The sequence below is a fragment of the Muntiacus reevesi genome, chromosome 1 (assembly GCF_963930625.1).
Source record: "Muntiacus reevesi chromosome 1, mMunRee1.1, whole genome shotgun sequence".
NCBI classification, from domain to species: domain Eukaryota; kingdom Metazoa; phylum Chordata; class Mammalia; order Artiodactyla; family Cervidae; genus Muntiacus; species Muntiacus reevesi.
Window position 1 is genome coordinate 260,649,477 of NC_089249.1, and position 22,348 is coordinate 260,671,824.

A 22,348-nucleotide genomic window follows, 5' to 3' on the forward strand; every position below is an offset into this window, starting at 1 on the left:
TATTAGAGGTGCAAGACTAAATATTCTTGCAAAAATCTTTCATTGAACATTAATATGCTCATTTATTTAAAATTTTCCAGTCCAAAAAAAGGACAACCTGATTCGTTGTACCTTTATTTTACCACATTTACTTTAGCTATTGAAGTAAGTTGAATGGCGTCCCCTCAAAAGCAATGTCAGGGGTCAAATCCTCAAACCTCTGAATAATATATTATTTGAAAAAAAGGGTCTTTTCAGATGTAGTTAAAGTTAAGGATCTTGAGAGGGGATCATCGTATATCACATGGGTAGGTCTTAAATCCAATGGCAAGTGTCCATTTAACACATAAAAGAGAAGTCATGAACAGGACAGGAAAAGAGGATGTAAATGAGGAGGAAGAGATTGAAGTGATGTGGCTACAACCACAGGAGCCAACAAATGCTGACACCCACCAGAACCAAGAAGAGGAAAGGCAGGGTTCTGCCCTAGACCACTCAGAGGAACTCTGGCCCTCATGACACCTTGGTTTCAGAACTCTGGCCTCCACAACTGTAAGAGAATGAATGTGTGCTGTTTAAAGCCAATGAGGTAATGGTAATTTGTTACAGGAACTCTGGAAAACTAATATAGTTGTAGTCAAAGTGATTAAGGAAAGATCGAAATCAAGAAATGTGACTGACATAATTGTAATATATACCAATCCAAGAGGATATAATTATCACATAGCTTGCATATCTTGTATATTTGCAAAGCACCGTGCTCAGTTAATTTCTTTCTCTCTTTTTGCTTTATGATCCTAAGGGGTGAGAATAATGGTATGTATTTTGATCACAACACAGATATTGAACCCTAACCCCGTCTTAATCATTGCTGAGAAGAAAATGGGAGGATGAGTCACTCAAGCCTGAGTCGCCAGTTCAGGGGGCGAAGCAATTCCAATGAGCATCTAGTACATAATAAATAAACTCAAATCCCTTTAAGAATAGAAACTATTATATCTCCGACCTCTATTCTATACCTGCTTTTATACTCACAGAAACATGGTATATTTGAAAAGGCAGTAATGAAGATCCTGGCCTTCTCAGCTGGCTCACTGGTAAAGAAACCACCTATGATGCAGGAGACCAGGGTTCGATCCCTACATTGGGAAGATACCCCGGAGAAGGAAATGGCTACCCTCTCCAGTATTCTTGCCTGGAGAATTCCATGAACAGAGGAGGCTGGTGGGCTACAGTCCATGGGGAAGCAAAGAGTAGGACACAACTGAGTGACTAACACTTTAATGAAGACGCTGTGATCTCAGAGAATGGACTCCTTCCCCATCACGCTAATCTCAGTTACCGGCTACAAAGAACATTTCTAACAGATACACAAATTGAGATATGAGAAACACAGGACCTGAGGTGAGTGTGAAAAGATGGATAGGCTCTGGAGATGAAAAAGGGAAAGGAAAGTATGCCCTAGACAGACAAACATGAAATTAAAGCTTTGAAGTGAGGCTGAGCGCAGCGTGTGTGACTTGGAAGAGCAGTGACTGTCTCCAAAGGAGAAGAAAAACGGGTGTGACGGGTCATAAAAGATAGGCACAAGTTACATGGAGCGAAATGAAAGGATGTGTTTAAGACAGCAGCTTTCATTGGTTCCCTCATTTTCAGAATAAGAATAAAATTACTGTGAAGCAGTAGTTCTGTCTCTCTGTCTCCTGCCACCCACCAAAGTGTTAAGGAGTACAGAAACTGAATGATATATACACAGGACATTGAAAAAAAGAAAAAAACAAAAAAAGCACAGTCTGAAAACTCAATTTACTTAAAAATATGCTAATCTCCTTCTTCTGTAACTCTATTAATCTTGAAGGTTAGATAACTTACTTGAGCATTCTGCTTAAAAATTATCAGATCAAAGAATGGCATATCATGAGAACTTAACATGGATCAGAATTCTCAGTGGTTTCCTCATGATACTATAAATAAACCTTACTGCAAAACAAAGCGTTCTAATAGGTAAAGATGCTGAATGTTAAAATTCTGGGCAAGGGGGATTCCCCTCGTGGTCCAGTGGCTAAGACGGTCAAGCTCCTAAAGCAGGGGGCCCAGGTTTATCCCTGGTCAGGAAACTAGATCCCTCATGCCACAAATGAAGACCTCATGTGCCACAAATAAGACCAAGTGCAGCAAAATAAATAAATATGCACATATTTTAAATCCTGGAGGGGGTTCCTATTTATTCACTTACTGATCATTCTTATTTTAGCTTGTTTATATTCATTGTTTACTATCTGCACAAGCCCTCCCACACATTTCTAAACACTAAATTATGGAATGAAACAGATTTCACAGGGCCTTGGTCTTAGACAGGTATGACAATGTCTTTTAAAAATCTCTAACTTTAGTACAAAGTTTTACTTGATTTGAACAATGGTTTTTGTTTTTGAGAACTGGATTATTCATTCTTTTTCAAGAGCCTCTAGGAAGTTCTCAAAACATATGATTTAACTTAGGTAAGAAACACTGGAAATTTTCTCATTTGAGATTTATGTTTAGAGTAGCAGAAAATTAGATGCAAAGTATGGAATGGATCTCTAAATCTTTGCTAATTCTATCAGTTGAAGATCTGTATTGGAAAAAAATTAGAAACAAAAAGGTGTATCCCATGAACACTATATCCAGGTGCTACCCAAAGACATAAAAAGTCTCCCACCCACACAACTTGGAAAACAAAATTACTTGAAATGATATCTGTGAGCTTATTAATGAGACTTGCAGTGATAACAATGCAATAAGAAGGAAGTCATTGTGCCAAAAAACCAAACCAAAACAAAACAAAACAAAACTACAGGCCCTTTTTTATTTCCCCTGGAGTTCAAACCCTGGAAGCCAGTGGCCCAGCCTACATCATTCCTGCTGCCTCCTTGACCTCTACCCATGCCCGGCTCTGGATAGTAGTTATTGTCAGATTTGAGACTTCTTAACATTACTGTTGCAGGGTCCATTCAGTAATTACTAACAATCACTAAATTATCAGTTTTGTTAGGACACCATGCTTAAAGAACTACTGGACAAAATGTATTTTATTCTACTGCAATGAAAACAGAAAAACAAAAACCCATGTAATGACTTTTAACTACTGATTTAAGACCTTTAAAGCATCTTTAGGGATCCCCAGGTGGCACAGTGTCAAAGAAGCCACCTGTCAGTGCAGGGGATGCAGGAGACCTGGGTTCAGTCCCTGGGTTGGGAAGATCCCCTGGATAAGGAAACAGCAATCCACTCCAGTACTCTTGCCTGGAAAATTTCAAGGACAGAGGAGATTGGCAGGCTACAGTCCATGGGGTCTCAAAGAGTTGGACACGATTGAGCATGCACATATGCATGCAAAGCATATTTAAGATTTTCATTAAAGAATTAATGCTATCCTTTTATTTATTTCTTAAGTTGGGAACTATATCTATCATCATTCCTCTTTATATCATACAGGGAAGAACTGTGTATGTTCTTGGGTTAACAATGCTTTAAAATCAACATAACTTATTTTTTATTCAGTCATACAACAAATATTTATTAACCATCCACCATGTACCAATTATTCTAGCAGTTAGGCATTTAGTATAGAATAAAATAGATTAAAAAAAATCCCCTCCCTCGGGGAGTTTATATTCAGGCTAGAGAGAAAAATAAGCAAAATACATAAACCATGCAGACACTGCTAACGTTAAAAAATTAAGCAAAGCAGGGGATCATGACAGGTGGAGGTGTGACCATTTTAGAGAAAAAAAGGTCTTTCTGTGAAGGCATCTTTAGGTCAAGACATGAAGGATACGATGGCGCAGTCATGCAGGTAAATTTTAGGAGAAGCTGTCAGATAATGGGTCTGTGAGTACAAAACCCTGCCCAAGACAGGGTGTGCTCAGGTTGTGTGTCTGTTATATGGGAAATGGAGGAGAGGATGACTATAGAGAAAATGCAGCCAGGGAGGTGATGAAGGGTGCAAATTCCATCCAGTTTCAATCCTAAATCTACTGGAGGGTTGAAAGAGAGGTTCTAAAGTAGCCTAAGGTTGAAGAGTGATGGGATCTCATGGCCTGGTGGGAGAATCACCCAGTCTCTCTGCTGAGAACGAACTGCAGAGAGGCTGAGGGTACCAAGAAAACAGTTTCTTAGAAGGTTACAACGTGACAGACCAAGTTTTGAGAGGATGGCTTGCACAAGGGTCATCGTATACGAGATGGCAAGAAGTGACTGTGTGCGGTATATTTTTTGAAGGAGAGGCTAAAAGGGTCTGGTGAGAATGGAATGTAGTGGGGATCTTTAGGGTTGACCCTGAAGATTTTGGATTGAGCCACGGACATGGAGAAGATTATAAGAGCAACTAGACTGAGGCAGACTGATGCTGAAGCTGAGACTCCAATATTTTGGCCACCTGATGTGAAGAGCTGACTCATTTGAAAAGAATCTGATGTTGGGAAAGATTGAAGGCAGGAGGAGAGGGGGACAACAAAGGATGAGATGGTTAGACGGCATCACCAACTCAATGGACATGGGTTTGGGTAAACTCTGGGAGCTGGTGATGGACAGGGAGGCCTGGCGTGCTGCGGTTCATGGGGTCACAAAGAATCAGACACGACTGAGCGATTGAACTAAACTGAACTGAACTGAGATTGAGGCAGGAAGTTTTTTGAAAAAGCAAATATTCGATAGGGAGGAAGGCAGGTGAGAGAATTTTCATTTCGCTATTTTATTATTTTAAAAATGTCTACAAGGTCCATAAATGACTAAGGTAATCAGATTATCATTTAAAATAATAGGCAAACTTTTGCATGTTATTAGGTACAGCTTTATAACATAGTTCATTCGGGTTTTCTGTAAGATGGTATGGAAAACCCAAATGAACTTTCTGGCCAGCCTTATATATGCATGACAAAAAAAAAAAAAACAACTCGACTAACTATTACTTTCATAGCTGAAAGAAATGGTATATGTGATCCTTACATCAAGCCTTTTATTAATCCATTTTATAGACAATGAAAATGAAACCCATAAAAGGAAAATACTTCATAGGTAGGAGGCAGCTATTTCTAAGTGAATAAAAGGCAGTTTGCTGCAACAGAGTAAGCATAAGTTTCTCCAGAGAAACCTGAATTGAATCCTCCCTTTGTCAGTTGCTTACTGTGTAACCTTGGACATATTTCTTTAGACTTTAAAATTAATTCAGTGCTTTCCCCCTTAATAGGAATATACATCTGTACATATATATATACATATATATATACACACACATGTATTTAAATAGGAATATATAATTTAATTAGCTGTATTCCTTTATTGTTAAAATTAAATTAAATATTGTGCATAAAACACTCAGCACATTGCCTGACAAATAATCCTAATCAAAATAACAACAAAAATACGGGAAATAGCACTGATGATAATGAATGTAAAAACAACAGCTTAGAATCCCTGTGCTTATTATAGGGTAGACATCATATAGTAACTCTTTAATGTACCATATTCTATCCTTATAGCAAATCTTTAAGAAGATAGCTATATGTCTGAAGAAAAAAAAACACCTAAAGGCATAGGCTTAGGCCTTCAGGTCCACAGGTTTTACCCTGCCCATCATGAACAGGAAAATTCAGCGCCTTCCTGAGCCAACAAATTCATGGAATATTAAACTAATACTTCTTCAATGCTCTATTTGTAATAAACTTTGAGGTGAAACTTTGGACAACAACAAAAAAGGATAAGGACAACTGAAGATGACCTTAAAGATAAATACAGTCATAGCAAGGAAGACTAGAAATTAAATAAGGCTTGAAGTCTAAGTGTACACAGATAGTGGGACAGCATGTATTGGTCTATTTTCCTGAAGCACATAGGTTGAAAATTAAAATATTTTGTATTTATATAACTTTTACTCATTTTTGGCGATGGTTAAATTTTGTCTGTAAACTTGTCTTGTCAAGCTACACTGGGGCACCCAGCTGCTTGGTCAAATACTAACCTAGATACTGTTGTAAAGTATTTTGTCAATGTCATTAACATCTGCAATCAGTTGCCTTTACATAAAGCAGAATAACCTCCTTAATATGAATGGGCTCAACCAATTATTTCAAGGCCTTAACACAAAAACAGATTTCTCTGTGAAGAAAAGCTTTTCCTCAAGACAAACAAAAATCCTGTAGAGTCTTCAGTTGGCCCACATTATAGATTGCAAACTTGACAGCCCCACAATCACAGGGGCCAATTCCTTAATATAAATCTATTTTATATACTTATATATATTATATATCCTTTTGATTCTGCTTCTCCAGAGAGCACTGACTGATACACTTTTCCTTTCCACTGATATATCTTTATTACTATTTTTGTTTACCTTAATAAAATATCAAGTATAAAATAAGATAAATACTATCTACATATAATAGAAATTTAAATAACTATTTTTCTCACAACTTAACACCACTATCAAGTTTTTATTTAAAAAAAAACCCTTTCTTTAATTAAAAAGAGAAGCGAGCACTATTTGGTCTTTTCACCACTGTCTTAGTGAATTGACCAGAGCTAAATTTTTAGAAGCAATTACTTCTTTCCTATTCCACTGAGAATCTGCAAATAATGACTTCTTGCTATTCTTTAAAGATTGCAGCAAAAAAAATTTTAGTTTTTAATATTTAAGCCATTGACTGCTCCAGGGGATCTTATTGACCCAGGGAATGGACTTGGGTCTCCTGCATTACAGGCAGATTCTTTACAGTCTGAGTCACCAGGAAAGCCCATAAGCCTACTTAGTATGTACTTGTGAACAAAGGATATACTTGATAAAATAATTAGTAAGTTTCCTTTATGCACTAGAGGGAAAACAGGTATGCCTGTATAAATAAGGAGAAAATGTGTAACAAACGTAAAGTGAAACAAAAATGAGGATGTGAAACTTTACTGTAGACCTCCAAGGAAATACAGTGCTAAGATCAAAATTAAAAAGCAACTCTTGTTCATTAGAGAATAATATGGGAAGATATGACTCCTTTTAAATGCATAAATTGTAGAATAATTGAGCATAGTCTGCCATGGAGAATTAAATGCTACAAGAAAACAGAAAGGAGATCTAGAACAATCTGCAGCACAATTAAGAAAATCAGAAAGTCCACCATAAACAGAAGTAAAAGTAATGCTTTTGTTAGACTAAAATTGAGCATTTCAAAAGTTAGAGAAAACTACCTAATCACTGTGTCCTGTGGTTAGCTTCACACACACACACACACACACACACACACACACACACATATATATGGATATTAAAAAAATCCATTTGCAATGCAGGAGACTTGGGTTTGATCCTTCGGTTGGGAAGATCACCAGAAGGGAAAGGCTACCCACTCCAGTACTCTGGCCTAGAGAATTCCATGGATTGTATAGTCCATGGGGTTGCAAAGAGACACGACTGAGCAAATTTCATTTTCACTTTCATGTATACATATATATGTGTGTGTGTGTATTTGTTTTAAACTATATGTATATAAAGCTTGTTTACAAAACTATGAATATACATTTAATATCAATAACCTCAGATATGCAGATGACACCACCCTTATGACAGAAAGTGAAGAAGAACTAAAGAGCCTCTTGATGAAAGTGAAAGAGGAGACTGAAAAAGTTTGCTTAAAGCTCAACATTCAGAGAACTAAGATCATGGCATGCAGTCCCATCACTTCATGGCAAATAGATGTGCAAACAGTGGCTGACTTTATTTTTCTGGACTCCAAAATTACTGAGGATGGTGACTGCAGATATGAAATTAAAAGACACTTACTCCTTGGAAGGGAAGTTATGACCAACCTAGACAGCATATTAAAAAGCAGAGACATTACTTTGTCAAAAAAGGTCCGTCTAGTCAAGGCTATGGTTTTTCCAGTGGTCATGTATGTATGGATGTGAGAACTGGACTATAAAGAAAGCTGAGCGCCAAAGAACTGATGCCTTTGAACTGTGGTGTTGGAGAAGACTCTTGAGAATCCCTTGGACTACAAGGAGATCCAACCAGTCCATCCTAAAGGAGATCAGTCTTGGGTGTTCATTGGAGGGACTGATGTTGAAGCTGAAACTCCAATACTTTGGCCACTTGATGCAGAGAGCTGAATCATTTGAAAAGACCCTGATGCTGGGAAAGAATGAGGGCAGGAGGAGAAGGGGACAACAGAGGATGAGATGGTTGGATGGCATCACCGACTCAATGGACATGAGTTTGGGTGGACTCCGGGAGTTGGTGACAGGCAGGGAGGCCTGGTGTGCTGTGGTTCATGGGGTCGCAAAGAGTTAGACACGACTGAGTGACTGAACTGAACTGAACTGAATATAAAACTATATTAAATCTTTATTACAGCTAAGGTGGCTCAGTGGTAAGGAATTTTCCTGCCAATGCAGGAGATCCAGGAGACACGGTTCGATCCCTGGACTGGGAAGATCCCCTGGAGGAGGAAATGCCAACCCTCTCCAGTTTTTGCCTGGAGAATCTCAAGGACAGATGAGCCTGGATGGCTACAGTCCTTGGGGTCACAAAGAATTGGTCATGGCTAAACATCTGAGCATGCAGCACTGCACTTCCTCAGTGGCCAAAATGATCATTTAAAGATTAAACATATTAAAAGATTTAGAAGGAACTAGAAACAATGATGAAGCTCTGGTGTGCTGAATTATCACTGCCTCCACCTCTGATGGGCATCAGAAAGGTCACAAGAAGTCTATTATAAACTATTGTATCCAGGAAATAATCTCTACCATTTGGAATCAGATGTTAATAGGCCACAAATACAGATGTACATTTAAGTAAATGATGAAAATTTTAACTTTATAAATATATGAAGAACAATATGGCATTTACAATGTAGTATTTTAATAAAGCTGATAGCTAAAAAGATTTTCCTTTTACATTCATCTGAAAATTCCATTTTCTTCTAATATTTTTATTATATGAGCTAATTCAGTATAAATAGTTATTTTATATATTCAAAACTCAGTCTTTTTCTTTGATACTAAAAAACTGACATATGACAATTAAAACAATTAAAAATGTTCCCTTAGGCAATAGAAGAATTAAAAAAGAAGAAAAAATCAAGTTTTGCTTTTGAGTTGTTATGAATAAAAACTAACTGGCAGTTTGATTAATTTTAGCAACTGAGTTTTCATACAGCTACAAGATCTCAACTGTGTCATTTTCTGACTCATTGATCCCAATCAGTAATATTTTCCATTTCCAGCCTTAATTTTTATAATGATTTAATTAATTATTGAGAAGAGGTAGTAAGAATACACAGAAGAACTATACAAAAAAATCTTAGTGACACAGATAAACATGATGATGTGATCATTCACCTAAAGCCAGACATCTTGGAGTGCAAAGTCAAGTGGGCCTTAAGCAGCATCACTAGATGCTACTGGATGTGATGAAATTCCAGTTGAGCTATTTCAAATCCTAAAAGAGGATGCTGTTAAATGCTGCATTCGATATGCCAGCAAAATGTGGAAAACTCAGCAGTGACCACAGGACTGGAAAAGGTCAGTTTTCATTCCAATTCCAAAGAAGGGCAACACCAAAAAATGTTCATACTACCACACAATTGCACTCATTTCACACGCTAGCAAAGAAATGCGCAATATTCTCCAAGCTAGGCTATAACAGTACATGAACAGAAACTTCAAGATGTCCAACCTGGATTTAGAAAAGGCAGAGGAACGAGAAATAAAACTGCCAATATCTGTCAGCTCTTTAAAAGAGCAAGACAATTCCAGAAAAAAAAAATAAACATCTACTTATGTTTCACTGATGATGTTAAAGCCTTTGACTTTGTTGATCACAACAAACTGGAAAATTCTTAGAGATGGGAAAACCAGGTCACCGTACCTGCCTCCTGATAAACCTGTATGCAGGTTAAGAAGTAACAGTTACAACCAGACATGGAACAATGGACTGGTTCAAAATTGGGAAAGAAATACGCCAAGGCTGTATATTGTAACCCTGCTTGTTTAACTTACATGCAGAGTACATTATGCAAAATGTCAGGCTGGATAAAGCACAAACTGGAATCAAGATTGCTGGGAGAAATATCAATAACCCAGATATGCAGATAACACCACCCTTATGGCAGAAAGAAAAAAAAAATAAAGAGCCTCTTGATGAAGGTAAAAGAGGAGAGTGAAAAAGCGGGCTTAAAACAACATTCAAAACAACAAAAAAAATCATGGCATCCGGTCCCATCAGTTCAGTTCAGTTCAGTCCAGTCGATCAGTCATGTCTGACTCTTTGCGACCCCATGGACTGCAGCATGCCAGGCCTCCCTGTCCGTCACCAAATCCTGGAGTTTACTAAAACTCATGTCCATTGAGTCGGTGATGCCATCCAACCAACTCATCCTCTGTCATCCCCTTCTCCTGCCTTCAAATCTTTCCCAGCATCAGGGTCTTTTCAAATGAGTCAGTTCATCGCATCAGGTGGCCAAAGTATTGGAGTTTCAGCTTCAACATCAATCCTTCCAATGAACACCCAGGACTTATCTCCTTTAGGATGCAAGGATCTCCTTGCAGTCCAAGGGACTCTCAAGAGTCTTCTTCAACACCACAGTACAGAAGCATCAATTCTCTGGTTCCATCACTTCATGGTAAATAGATGGGGAAACCAGGGAAACAATGACAGACTTTATATTTTGGGTCTTCAAAATCATTGCAGATTGTAAATGCAGCTATGAAATTAAAATACATTAGCTCCCAGGAAGAAAAGCTATGACAAACCTAACAGCATATTAAAAAGCAGAGACATTACTTTACCCACAAAGGTCTGCATAGTCAAAGCCATGGTTTTTTCTGTAGTCTTGTATGGATGTAAGATCTGGACCATAAACAAGGCTGAGCATCAAAGAATTGAGGTTTTGGAACTGTTGTGTTGGAAAAGATTCTTGAGAGTCCCTTGGACTGCAAGGAGATCAAAACAGTCAATCCTAAAGGAGATCAGTCCTGAATATTCATTGGAAAGACTGATGCTGAGGCTCAAGCTTCAATACTGTGGCCACCTTAAATGAAGTGCTGACTCATTAGAGAAGACCCTGATGCTGAGAAAGATTCAAAGCAGGAGGAGAAGGGGATGACAGAGGACGAGTTGGCCGGATGGCATCACCGACTCAATGGATTGAGTTTGAGCAAGCTCTGGGAGATGAAGGACAGGGAACCCTGGTGTGCTGTCATCCATGGGGTTGCAAAGAGTTAGACATGAGTGTATGACTGAACAACAAGAATTAATTTGATGAATAAATGGTATTTCTAGAGAGGTAAAATAATAGTTTCTAAGTCAAAACAAAGAGAAATAAAGACATTTATATGACAACAAGCTGAATTTGATAGACCTTATAGTTAACAAATTACATTTATATAGATTAGTTCATTTGTAGCAGTTAATTTTCTAACGTAAATGTCTTAATTTCTTAAAAGACACAGACAAAAGCATTAGTGTAATCAATTTATCAAGTCTCTCATTATGAAATTTGGATTTGTGCAACATGGGAGAAGCATCCACTGACTTAACTTTATTAAAGGGTGTTATTAAAGTTATAAACTGATCTGTATTTTACACTTACATACACACACAAACACTCTTAATATTTGCACATCTTTGTTTTGAAGGCCTATTTTTCAGACCACTATGTGGTGAATAGAGCAACACAGTTCTGACACTAAAAGTGAATAACTGATATTGCAATAGCTGAAGAAAATTTTGAGAGAGTTACCAAAATTATTTGAGGAACAGCAATATAATTGGAGTACATATATCACCTCTTAATATGAGTCATTTGGAGGTACAGTATCTGTTATGGTTGCTCCAAAATATGAATCTCATTAGTTTATAATTAGATCTTGGGATATAACCTAGTTTGACAGAATTTCTTGTATAGTTCATTTGTGTTTTTATACTCAATGATAAGATGTTTAAATACCTGAACATAAGATTCGACTAAGATAAATAAAAAGAAACTTCTGGTAGTTACAGAAACAGGTGTTAGGTGAAACTGCCCTAGTAACTCAGATGCTACAAATATGTTGCTCTGGGCTAATGCATCCCATCAGAACATTTGGAGATAAAAATAATGAACAAATGGATGCTCCGTATTCAATATGGGGATACAGCCCCATGAGGAGTAATGCAGATGTGACATTTTTTTTTTTTGCATCCCCTCTATAACTCAACACACACAAAAAAGCTGTTACTAGGCACTTGCTTTTTGCATGACAACTTAGAGGTTCAAATAAGAGAAATTAGGCATATTTGAAAAAAGACTAAAGAAACAGTGATGCAAAAAAATATTGTAAATAGAATTATATGGGAAGAGAGTGGAGGGATCAGTTGTCTGTTTCAGTGCTGGCAGTCATAATAATACTAACTATAAGGCAAACAAAATAAGCTCTATTGTAAAGAAAAAAGCCCAGATCATTGTGTAGAATTACAACACAAGTAACACATTCTCAAATACCTCATTAATTTGCTCAGAGTTATAATGTCTCTATTTTTTTATACTATCTGTTAGTCAAGACAGAAATCTATTATTTCTGTAAAATATATTCTGGACAATGATAACTTGTCATGATTATTGAATTATAATTAATCAGTTCTATGTACTTTGGGGGTAATAATAACTTATATTTATTACATAAATCTCTACTTTGCAAATATTTAATAAACAGTATCATTCAGTCACAGTCCACTAGGCACCTGTATATTTAGATAAACCATATACATATTTTTAAAATAATAATTTTAACTTATAATTCGTATTTTAACATCTAGTGATCAGGAACCTATGATGCCCTGGCAGTAATAAACACCTCCATTTACTTTATTATTTCTTCTACTGTTGAACTTTGAGGAGTAGCAGATCTCCTACTAGAAATATCTGAATTATTTAATTTAAAGAAACTAAAGTATGTATTTTTAAAAGTCACTGTCCAATTATACTGTGAATCTGAAGGAAGAATGTGAAACTGATAAAGATATCATATGGGGACATATAAAAGTTTAATATAGGTATAATTACTGGGTCAAACAAATGACTGGATTTCACTGATAATTTAAATAGAATGAAGAAATAACAGGAAAGAAAGACAAAGAAAGATCACAAAGGATAAATTAAGGAAGTCTGAATCTAGAAAAGATCATTCTAGATAAACTGTTGGTGGCAGGAGATGAAAGCAAAAACAGAGAATATCAATAATCTATTAAATATATTATGCATAATATTTTTAAAGACATATTTTGATAAAATATACATATGAATAGAATAATAAATATTTAAATATAAAATTATTGAAAAAATTAGGGGTAAGTAGTAGCAACAAAGGACTAAACAATCACAATCCACTTTCCACAATTATTCATAGTCTCTATGTAATCAGACCTTTACAAACCTCATAATACTTCATCAAAAGTTTTAACAGAACTACACAATTATATTTTTATTATATATTTTGATAAAATTAAAGGAATAACATTTGGTTCCCAGTGGCAGTTTAATGTAAAAGCAATGTCTGTTTTATTAAATGCAAATCTTAATGTAATATGCATGTGAAATTATTTAAGATATTACTTAAGAATACATTTGCTCTATTCTAATTGTCTATGCTAAAATCACACAAAAATTCTGGTCATATCTGAAAAAAATATTTTTAAAGCATAATTTAAAGTCTATGCTGTTCAGATCACTCTCAAGTTAAATATTTGGGCGGGGGAAGTATTCAGTTGCATTTACAAAAGAATTTCTTAATAAGCAGAGAAAGTATTGAATTAATTTAAAACAAGAAAATTATACCAAGAAATATTTATATTTTAAATATTATTTACATTAAGTTACAATTAATCTTCATCATGCAAAAATAATAATTCTTTTGCAAAGTCACCAAAATTGCTTGGTAGGCAACATAACAAGGAACGGGGTATAAGAATACTAGAGGAATGAGACTGGATTAGAAAGCATGGACTCACACGGACTGGTACTCACAGAAAGAAAAAATTCAACTGAGCCTGAGAAATAGTCTTTGAGCAAGCCTGTCAACACTAAAGCCTCAAGTTAGGGCAAAAAAGTCAGAAACCAGGCAGTGGAAACTCGTAACAACACATAAGTCTGCTACTGAGTCATATGATTGGGTTGCTCCTAAAAATAGGCTATATAATACTGACTAGAGTAGGAGAAAATTAGAGCTCTTTTCCAAATCAGGTTACAAACTATATAGCAATATTATGAAAATGAAACATTAATTGAGAATTTACCTTATTCTGTGATCCCATTTCAAGACAGTGATAATGAGCATAATGCAAAATGGTACTTTAGAAGTTTACCAAAGATATTTGTAAGATGTCTATTTTACTTTCTTTCATTGAATTTTGACCTTCTGAACTACTTTTACAGGTAAAAATCCCTATCCAGTTTTAGAAGAAGGTAGAAATCAAGAAGTCTCCCACCAACTGAAATGTTAGGTCTCTGAAGTGAAAAGACCCTATCTTGTATCCAAGCTCCAAATAACAGGGCTACATTTCACATTTTTTATAAAGTCAAGTCCCATTTTTGTCCATTAGTTTCAGTAACCATTTCTTGCTCATATCTCTCAGGCCTAACTCCCTTAAACTGCCTAAGACAGACTCTGGTGCAAAGGTCTGGTCTTTCTCTTCCAACCAACCTCTGACCCCTCCACCTTAAGACTTCATCTGTTTTTCCTGATGTTGCTGTCTGCTAGCCCTGACCTTTTATTACTTGCTAACTATATTGGCTGTGGTGCTGACTTTCTTCTTGTAAACATACCATTGGCATTCCTCACTGATTTTAGTTCAGATCTCAGCCTTTACTTGATAAATGCTGATCAGACAAATGAGGAGCAAAATCATGATGCCAAGTTTTGGTATCATTAAGTTATAACTACAGAAATTATTTTCTTAAAGTGAGTATTTGAGGCAACAACATGATTTTTATCCTTAAACTTATATGAATATCATGTTCAGTATCAGTCAGATATGTGATAATGCAATATTCTATCATGGCAAGTCATATTTCTGAAAGTATGTCTTACCACTTTCCTATTTTTCCTTTCAGTCTCCTCATTTTATCATTTTTCTGCATTTTATCATTTCAGTTTTTCTCCCCATTTTATTACTTATTGGCACATTTCTCAATGTTTTAATATTCCAATTTTCCTTATTCTTTCATACTGATGTGTTCTGTGTTATGATTTCCTCTGTGACAGTTCATTTTTAGTTATTTTCTCTTTTTACTTTAAACTCATAACAATGTCATTTAGTCTGGGACAGCATAATGGATTCAAGAAATAAAGTATATTAAACAGTGCCAGGTTTCTAGTTGAATCCTGAACAAATACATCTCTATTAAAGGTCTTAAATAGGAATAATTTTTATAGCATAGAAATGTTACCTGCTGAAGTTGGCTCTTCTTCATCTGATGCTGATAGAGAAAGAGAAAAGGAGGGGGAAAAAAGAGATGTGGGAGTGAGGTGAGAGGGAGAGAGAAGGGGAGAAAGAGAGAGAAATTGAGATTGAATATATTTCACATTTCTAAATAATAACTAAAAGTCTGACTTGAAATTTTGTGTATACATTAAAAAGTTGTCATTAGATAATTAATAAATGGATGCACATTTTAAATTAAGTACTCCCATACTTTAAAATAATCATTAGAAAAGACCACTCAGTTGTTTAAATTTGAGTTTTCTGTCCTTTTGCCAACAAGGTTGATTTTTTTTTTTAGTCTGAGTGCAAATTATATTATAAATAATATTGTTTAAAGTATAAATTATATGTTACATATGAATACCTCAACCATCACCACTTCATGGAAATTTTCTATTAGCAAAGAGGAATTAAGAGGTACTGTTGATTGTCAAAACTTTTGCTTCATGAGGTAGAAATTATAATAAAAAAAGGAATTATTAAACCTTAGAGTAAGTTAGAACCACTCAGTGTTGATTAAACAGAGAGATTCAATCTTTCTCTTGCCCCATCACATTCACACACAAATACACTAACTCACGTGTATCACACACTTCAAGATTCACTAGTGGTGGTTCTGTGGTGAAACCACAGGACCCTGCAATTTAAAGGTTGATCCCAAGTGATTCTGACACAAGTGTTCTACCGCTCATACACGGATAAGCGTGGATATTACAAAAGGAGAGATCACATTGTGAAAACAACTTTCTGCTAAAGCAGTGGTTCATAACTCCACATCTACACAAGAAGGCCAAACTCTGGGCCCCATTTCAAACCAATTAAGCCAGAGTCTCTTTCAATGGCAGTAATTTGGAGCCAGAATTGAGATAGGACTAGATAATATCATTATAATGTTATGATTATATTGGAGCTATATAAATTGCTAATCATTTTGATTTGCTTTTTAAAAGGGAGACATTTTTGAGAACAGCACGACTCCAAGGGGAATAATCCACTGTGTTTGTGGGGGATGGAGCTACCAGAGTGTAAGAGTGAAACAGCTTCACGATTTTGCCTAGAATTCACGTTTCACCTTTACACTAACAGACATGCTCTGTGAGAAGATATTTCTGCTCTGTGCACAAGTGCAGCTTAATCAGAATACTACTGCCGAATTATATTACTCTAGCCAATACTACTTCATTGGATTTATGAAGTTTTAAAATAAAAATGTACTCAGCTGAATTGCTTATAAAAGACCTTTGTTCCCAGGTGATTCATTCATCAAGGCACCACTGTGTAACTAGGCAGAGTTCTCCACTCTTTCCCGTTAGGGTTACATCTGCACAGGGTACACATTAGACAAGCTTACTTTGTGTCCTGACAGTATTTTCCTCTCACACTGTTTGGCTTGTCTCCTTGGCACCAAAAAAAAAAAAAAAGAAAAGAAAAAGAAAAATCAAGAGTGCGAACACACTTGGCACGCTTGGTGTAGAGAACATAAATTTTTAAAAGCTCTTTGCTGTGTTATCATGTCCCAAATACATCACAACATGTTCAAAGAGGAAAACCTTCAGTAGCTTCCAGGAATTCCCTTTTAGGAAAATACCACAGGGGCTTAAAGAAGTGTTGACTTTTATGGGTCATTGTTAGTAAAAGTCTGGAGATTCAAAAGGAACAACAACCAAAACAAGTTTGTAGCAGGTCATTGTATGTGTGAACTGAATTTATAAAAGAAACAAGGAGATGAAATATACTCTTATTTGATAGATGAAGAGACAGAGGTTCCTAGAGACAGAACAATTTGTCTAAGGTCAATTTCAATTTGAATTTGAAAACCACTTTTTCCACTGTGCCTTACTTTCTCACAAAGTGCTATCCACTAAAATAGAAAAGTAAACAGGAGAAGGAATCAAGAAATAAGGATTGGTTATAACCATGATAACATTCCTTGGTCTTAGCCTAAGGGAAAAAACAAAAACTGGATATAAGGGCTGCAAGAGAAATATCTTTAAGAAATGAAGTGCTGTCTTAGAAACTTTTTCAAGTCCCTTATAATCCAGGGACAGGCAAAGACAGCTTAGAGTCTGCCTAGGTGGTTAAACAAAACATCCTAAGCCTGTAATGCCTAAGAAAGGAGATCAGAAGTACTAAGATTTTACTTCTTCATTATATAAGGAGAAGCAAGAAATTTTAGGAAAGAACAAGCAAGTACAGAAGTAAAGACAATTCTAAACTTACAGAAGTAAGAGCAATTAGTCTTAAAAGCAAAGCCTCTGGGGCAAGCAGAGCACTAACCTACACTTGAGACTATAATACCTGAAAGAAGGTTTGTAACAAATGAACAATGCTAGAATCAGCAGGTACACAAGTCTGCATGCAATTGTATTTCCACAAAACATCTCCATAGTCGTGGTTTCTCATAACGTGCAGATGTAACTATATTCATACTGCTAACTATATTCATACTATTAACCAATATGCATATTATTAAAACAACCTATATACTCACAAAGTCACATATGGGTTAGGATTGGTATTAATTCACTATTTCAGTTATCGCTGGCAAAGATGGCTTTGTAGACTAACTCCTTACCAAACAAAGCACCGTGAACTATAAACAGGTGGCAGCAAGAGCCCCAGGAGTACAACCAAAACTCTAAATGGACATTAGTGGTCTATTTAGTGACATTTAAGTGAAATTAAGGATCACAGAAGTAATGTCATGTTATCCAATGAGTCCTTACTTTTTCTATTTGCTTCTTGGAATTCATGAATCAGCAAATCAAATATACACAAACACACATGTTTTTGTCACATGCAAGGTCTTCTAATCCTGGAAATTAAAAACACATGCACCAAGAAAAGTAAAAATTAAAAACTCTGTATTAGTTCTCCCTGGTCACAATGTAGATGGATGTACTGAAATTATGGTAATAGTAGGAAAACATAGAGTAAATGTATATATTTAATATAGAGAAGCTAACCCAGTGTGTGGACCACAACAAACTCTGGAAAATTCTTAAAGAGATGGGAATACCAGATCACCTGACCTGCCTCCTGAGAAGCTGTATATAGGTCAGGAAGCAACAGTTAGAAGTGGACTTGGAACAAGAGACTGGTTCCAAATAGGAAAAGGAGTACGTCAAGGCTCTATATTGTCACCCTGCTTATTTAACTTATATGCAGAGTACAGCATGTGAAGTGCTGGGCTGGATGAAGCACAAGCTGGGATCAAGGTTGCCGGGAGAAATATCAATAACCTCAGATATGCAGATAACACCACCCTTATGGCAGAAAGCAAAGAAGAACTAAAGAGCCTCTTGATGAAAGTGAAAGAGGACAGTGAAAAAATTGGCTTAAAATTCAACATTCAGAAAACTAAGATAATGGCATCTGGTCCCATTGCTTCATTGCAAATAGATGGACAAGCAGTGGAAACAGTGACTGACTTTATTTTCTGGGCTCCAAAATCACAGCAGATGGTGATTGCAGCCATGAAATTAAAAGACACTTGCTCCTTGGAAGAAAAGTTATGACCAACCTAGACAGCATATTAAAAAGCAGAGACATTACTTTACCAACAAAGGTCCATCTAGTCAAAGTTTTGGTTTTTCCAGTGGTCATGTATGGATGTGAGAGTTGGGATATAAAGAAAGCTGAGCACTGAAGATTTGATGCTTTTGAACTGTGGTGTTGGAGAAGACCCTTGAGAGTCCCTTGGACTGCAAGGAGATCCAACCAATTCACCCTAAAGGACATCAGTCCTGAATTGTAAGGACTGATGAAACTGAAACACCAATGCTTTGGCCAACTGATGTGAAGAACTGACTCAATTGAAAAGACCCTGATGCTGGGAAAGATTGAAGGCAGGAGGAGAAGGGGATGACAGGGGATTAGATGGTTGGATGGCATCACCGACTCAATGGACATGAGTTTGAGATAACTCCGGGATTTGGTGATGGACAGGGAGGCCTGGCATGCTGCAGTCCATGGGGTTGCAGATTCAGACACAACTGAGCGACTGAACTGAACTGAACTGACCGCAGTGTGGTCCTCTCATTGCCCATAACAGAATCGCCTGAGGTTTTGTTAAAATGCCCTAGAGGATCTGACATTTGGGTGTTTGGATTTGAATTCTGGCTAGTAGCCCAGGTTTTGGCATTTTTTAAAAAGCTCATCACGTGCCTGTTATGAACACTCTGTTTGAGAATTATGGCTCTACCCATAAAGTTTGCTACAGAGCAATGAGTTCAGCTGTTGGAAGTGCAGAAGTAAATTAGCAGGCTTGTAGAAAACCCTCTTCAGTGTACACTGTGGTTGTTCAGCAGCTTTCAATACTTTCTCTTGTAATATGTTCAAGTTTATTTGGCTTTCTCACTACCAGTGCTTTGGGGGTGATGACTCGCTCTTCAAATTTAGAAAGAAAGTCTGTATCTCAGAACAAAGTATTTTCCCTCTTCCTACCCACAGTTATTGGTCTAGGTAAGTATATGATCCTTTTGGGGACAGTAATAGGTGAGGACAGATTTGTGTTTGGGCAAGAAGAAGTTCTTGGAATTTACTTCCTTCTGAGAAAGTGTCTGCTAATAACCCTCTCTCTTTCACCTCTTTAGATACAGACAAGCAAGTCTATGACCCCAGGAGCAAGTTGACAGACATCTTGCAGCCAAGGTGGAAGCTGGCTTTAGAAAGAAGCCAATTCTCAAAAGACTAAGTAGATAAACAAAAGGAAATCAGATTACTGATGATATTATTGAGCCATTGAATCATACCTTGATCTCACTCTAGACTTCTAGCTCTGAGGAACAATACTAGCACTTTATTGTTTATCTAGTTTTAGTTGAGCTTTCTTGTACTTGTGAGTAATAGCACTCTACTGCAATGGTACATAGTTTTGCTGTTCCCATTCAAAATACATTTGAATGCCTAAGAAATTAATTGTTTCTGAAGGAGGCAACAAAGCTCTGTCTAGTCAAGGCTATGATTTTTCCAGTAGTCATTCATGGATGTGAAAGTTGGACTGTAAAGAAAGCTGAGCACCAAAGAATTGATGCTTTTGAACTGTAGTGTTGGAGAAGACTCCAGAGTCCCTCAGACTGCAAGGAGATCCAACCAGTCCTTCCTAAAGGAGATCAGTCCTGAATATTCATTGGAAGGACTGATGTTTGAAGCTGAGACTCCAATATTTTGGCCACCTGATTCAAAGAGCTGACCCATTTGAAAAGACCCTGATGCTGGGAAAGATTGAAGGCGGGAGGAAAAGGGGACGACAGAGGATGAGACGGTTGGATGGCATCATCAACTCAATGGACATGACTTTGAGTAAACTTCGGGAGTTGGTGATGGACAGGGAGGCCTGGCGTGCTGCAGTTCATGGGGTCTCAAAGAGTCGGATATGACTGAGCAACTGAACTGAACTGAACTGAGGGAGATAAGACTGAGATTATATACAGTTCAGGACTGTACTTCAGAGGACAGGTGGGCTTTCCACAAATTTTTATTTTTCCATGGAGTTTACCACCACAGTTTGATACAATGAATCTATTTCTCTAATTTCAAAGTTGGTCACAAACTTTTCAGTGTAGTCTGGCAGTGAACATGTTCATGAACTGAGCTGGTGCTTGATCAAAGAAGAATGCATTCTACAGTTTTTTCTTCCCTTCCTTCTTTCCTTCTCCTTCCCTTTCTCCTTTGCTCATAGGCTTAACTGTCAAGGACAATAACTACCCACTGAGCCATGTATTGACCTCATATACATGTGCTATTAAAACACACACACTTCTTCATTGGACAGGCTCTAATTTCTTTGTGGTCTCAACAATTCTTATATCTCCTGCTTTTGTTGTTGTTGTTGTTTTTTTTTTTTTTTGGTTGCTGTTGTTTTGTCTTATCCTCGGGTGTTTTAAGTACACTTTCAAAACATGGAAATTCTACCCATTTAAAACAATTATATACACAGCACGGCTCACCATCAAATTGGAAAAGCTCATTATGAAATACATAAAATACACTTCTTAGCAATGATAATTTATTTTACAATGACATGTTACTCAGTTCATATTGATTTATGGATGGATCATTTTGTCTGCTATACTATAAAACTAGTTAATTATGCACCGAACATGCTTTGCAAATATAGAATTATCTATGCAATCCACTATTTCCATGAGCAAAGCAACAAGAAATATGTATTTTTGTACTTTCACTACATCTTAGAATGTTTTTATTCAATTGCAGTGGTGCAAAAATAACAATGATGTTATGTATGCAAGATTATTCATGCCTGCCCAGATGTTAAATGCTATAAATGTGTGTGTGTATGTGTGTGTGGGTGTGATTACTAAGGCAAAGTAGAGTAAACTACCATTTAAAATTTGTGAATTCAGTCATTTAAGTAAGTTGTGGAGCTGCCTCTGGAAGTATTCAGAGGCATACTTAGAGGGAGGTTTTGGTTTATAAAATCTTTGTTTTATTGTTTGTTGATTTGCTTGTTTTTGGCCAATGGCCCAATGAGGACGTGCCTCAGAACTTAAAAGCTGTTAGTACCAACTCCTTCTTTGTTAAAGTATGAAGAGAAGTGTTAATCTCTCCTGGCCAGAGACTTCAGACAGCATACTCTGTGGTCAATTCCCCACCCTGAGAACTGCAGAATAATTGGGCCACAGTGAACAGCAGTAGACACTGCATAGAAAATGTTTAGAGAATTACAAAGTTTTCTCTATTCTATCAGTCTTCTACATGAAATTTGCTTCTTGTGCTAGATTTGGAGGATGGCATTTATTTGAACACAGTTAATAATGTGCAATACATAAAATATAATTATCTACACATGTGGTTACATGTTTACTAGTCTCTACCATTAGACTAGGAGCTTCATGAGGGCGAGGATGTGTCTCT

The 22,348-nt window shown here is 36.6% G+C and overlaps 1 protein-coding gene across 2 annotated transcripts in view; it reads right to left on the reverse strand.

Moving 5' to 3' along the window:
- EDIL3 (EGF like repeats and discoidin domains 3) overlaps positions 1–22,348 on the reverse strand; it is a 450,361-nt gene that overhangs the window by 279,571 nt on the left and 148,442 nt on the right. Inside the window, exon 3 of one of the 2 annotated variants that reach the window (XM_065919096.1) lies at positions 15,435–15,464. The exons of the other annotated variant lie outside the window; for it this stretch is intronic. Coding sequence (XP_065775168.1) covers positions 15,435–15,464 — 30 coding nt within the window. The remainder of the gene's footprint in view (positions 1–15,434; positions 15,465–22,348) is intronic. 2 annotated transcript variants of the gene reach the window in all.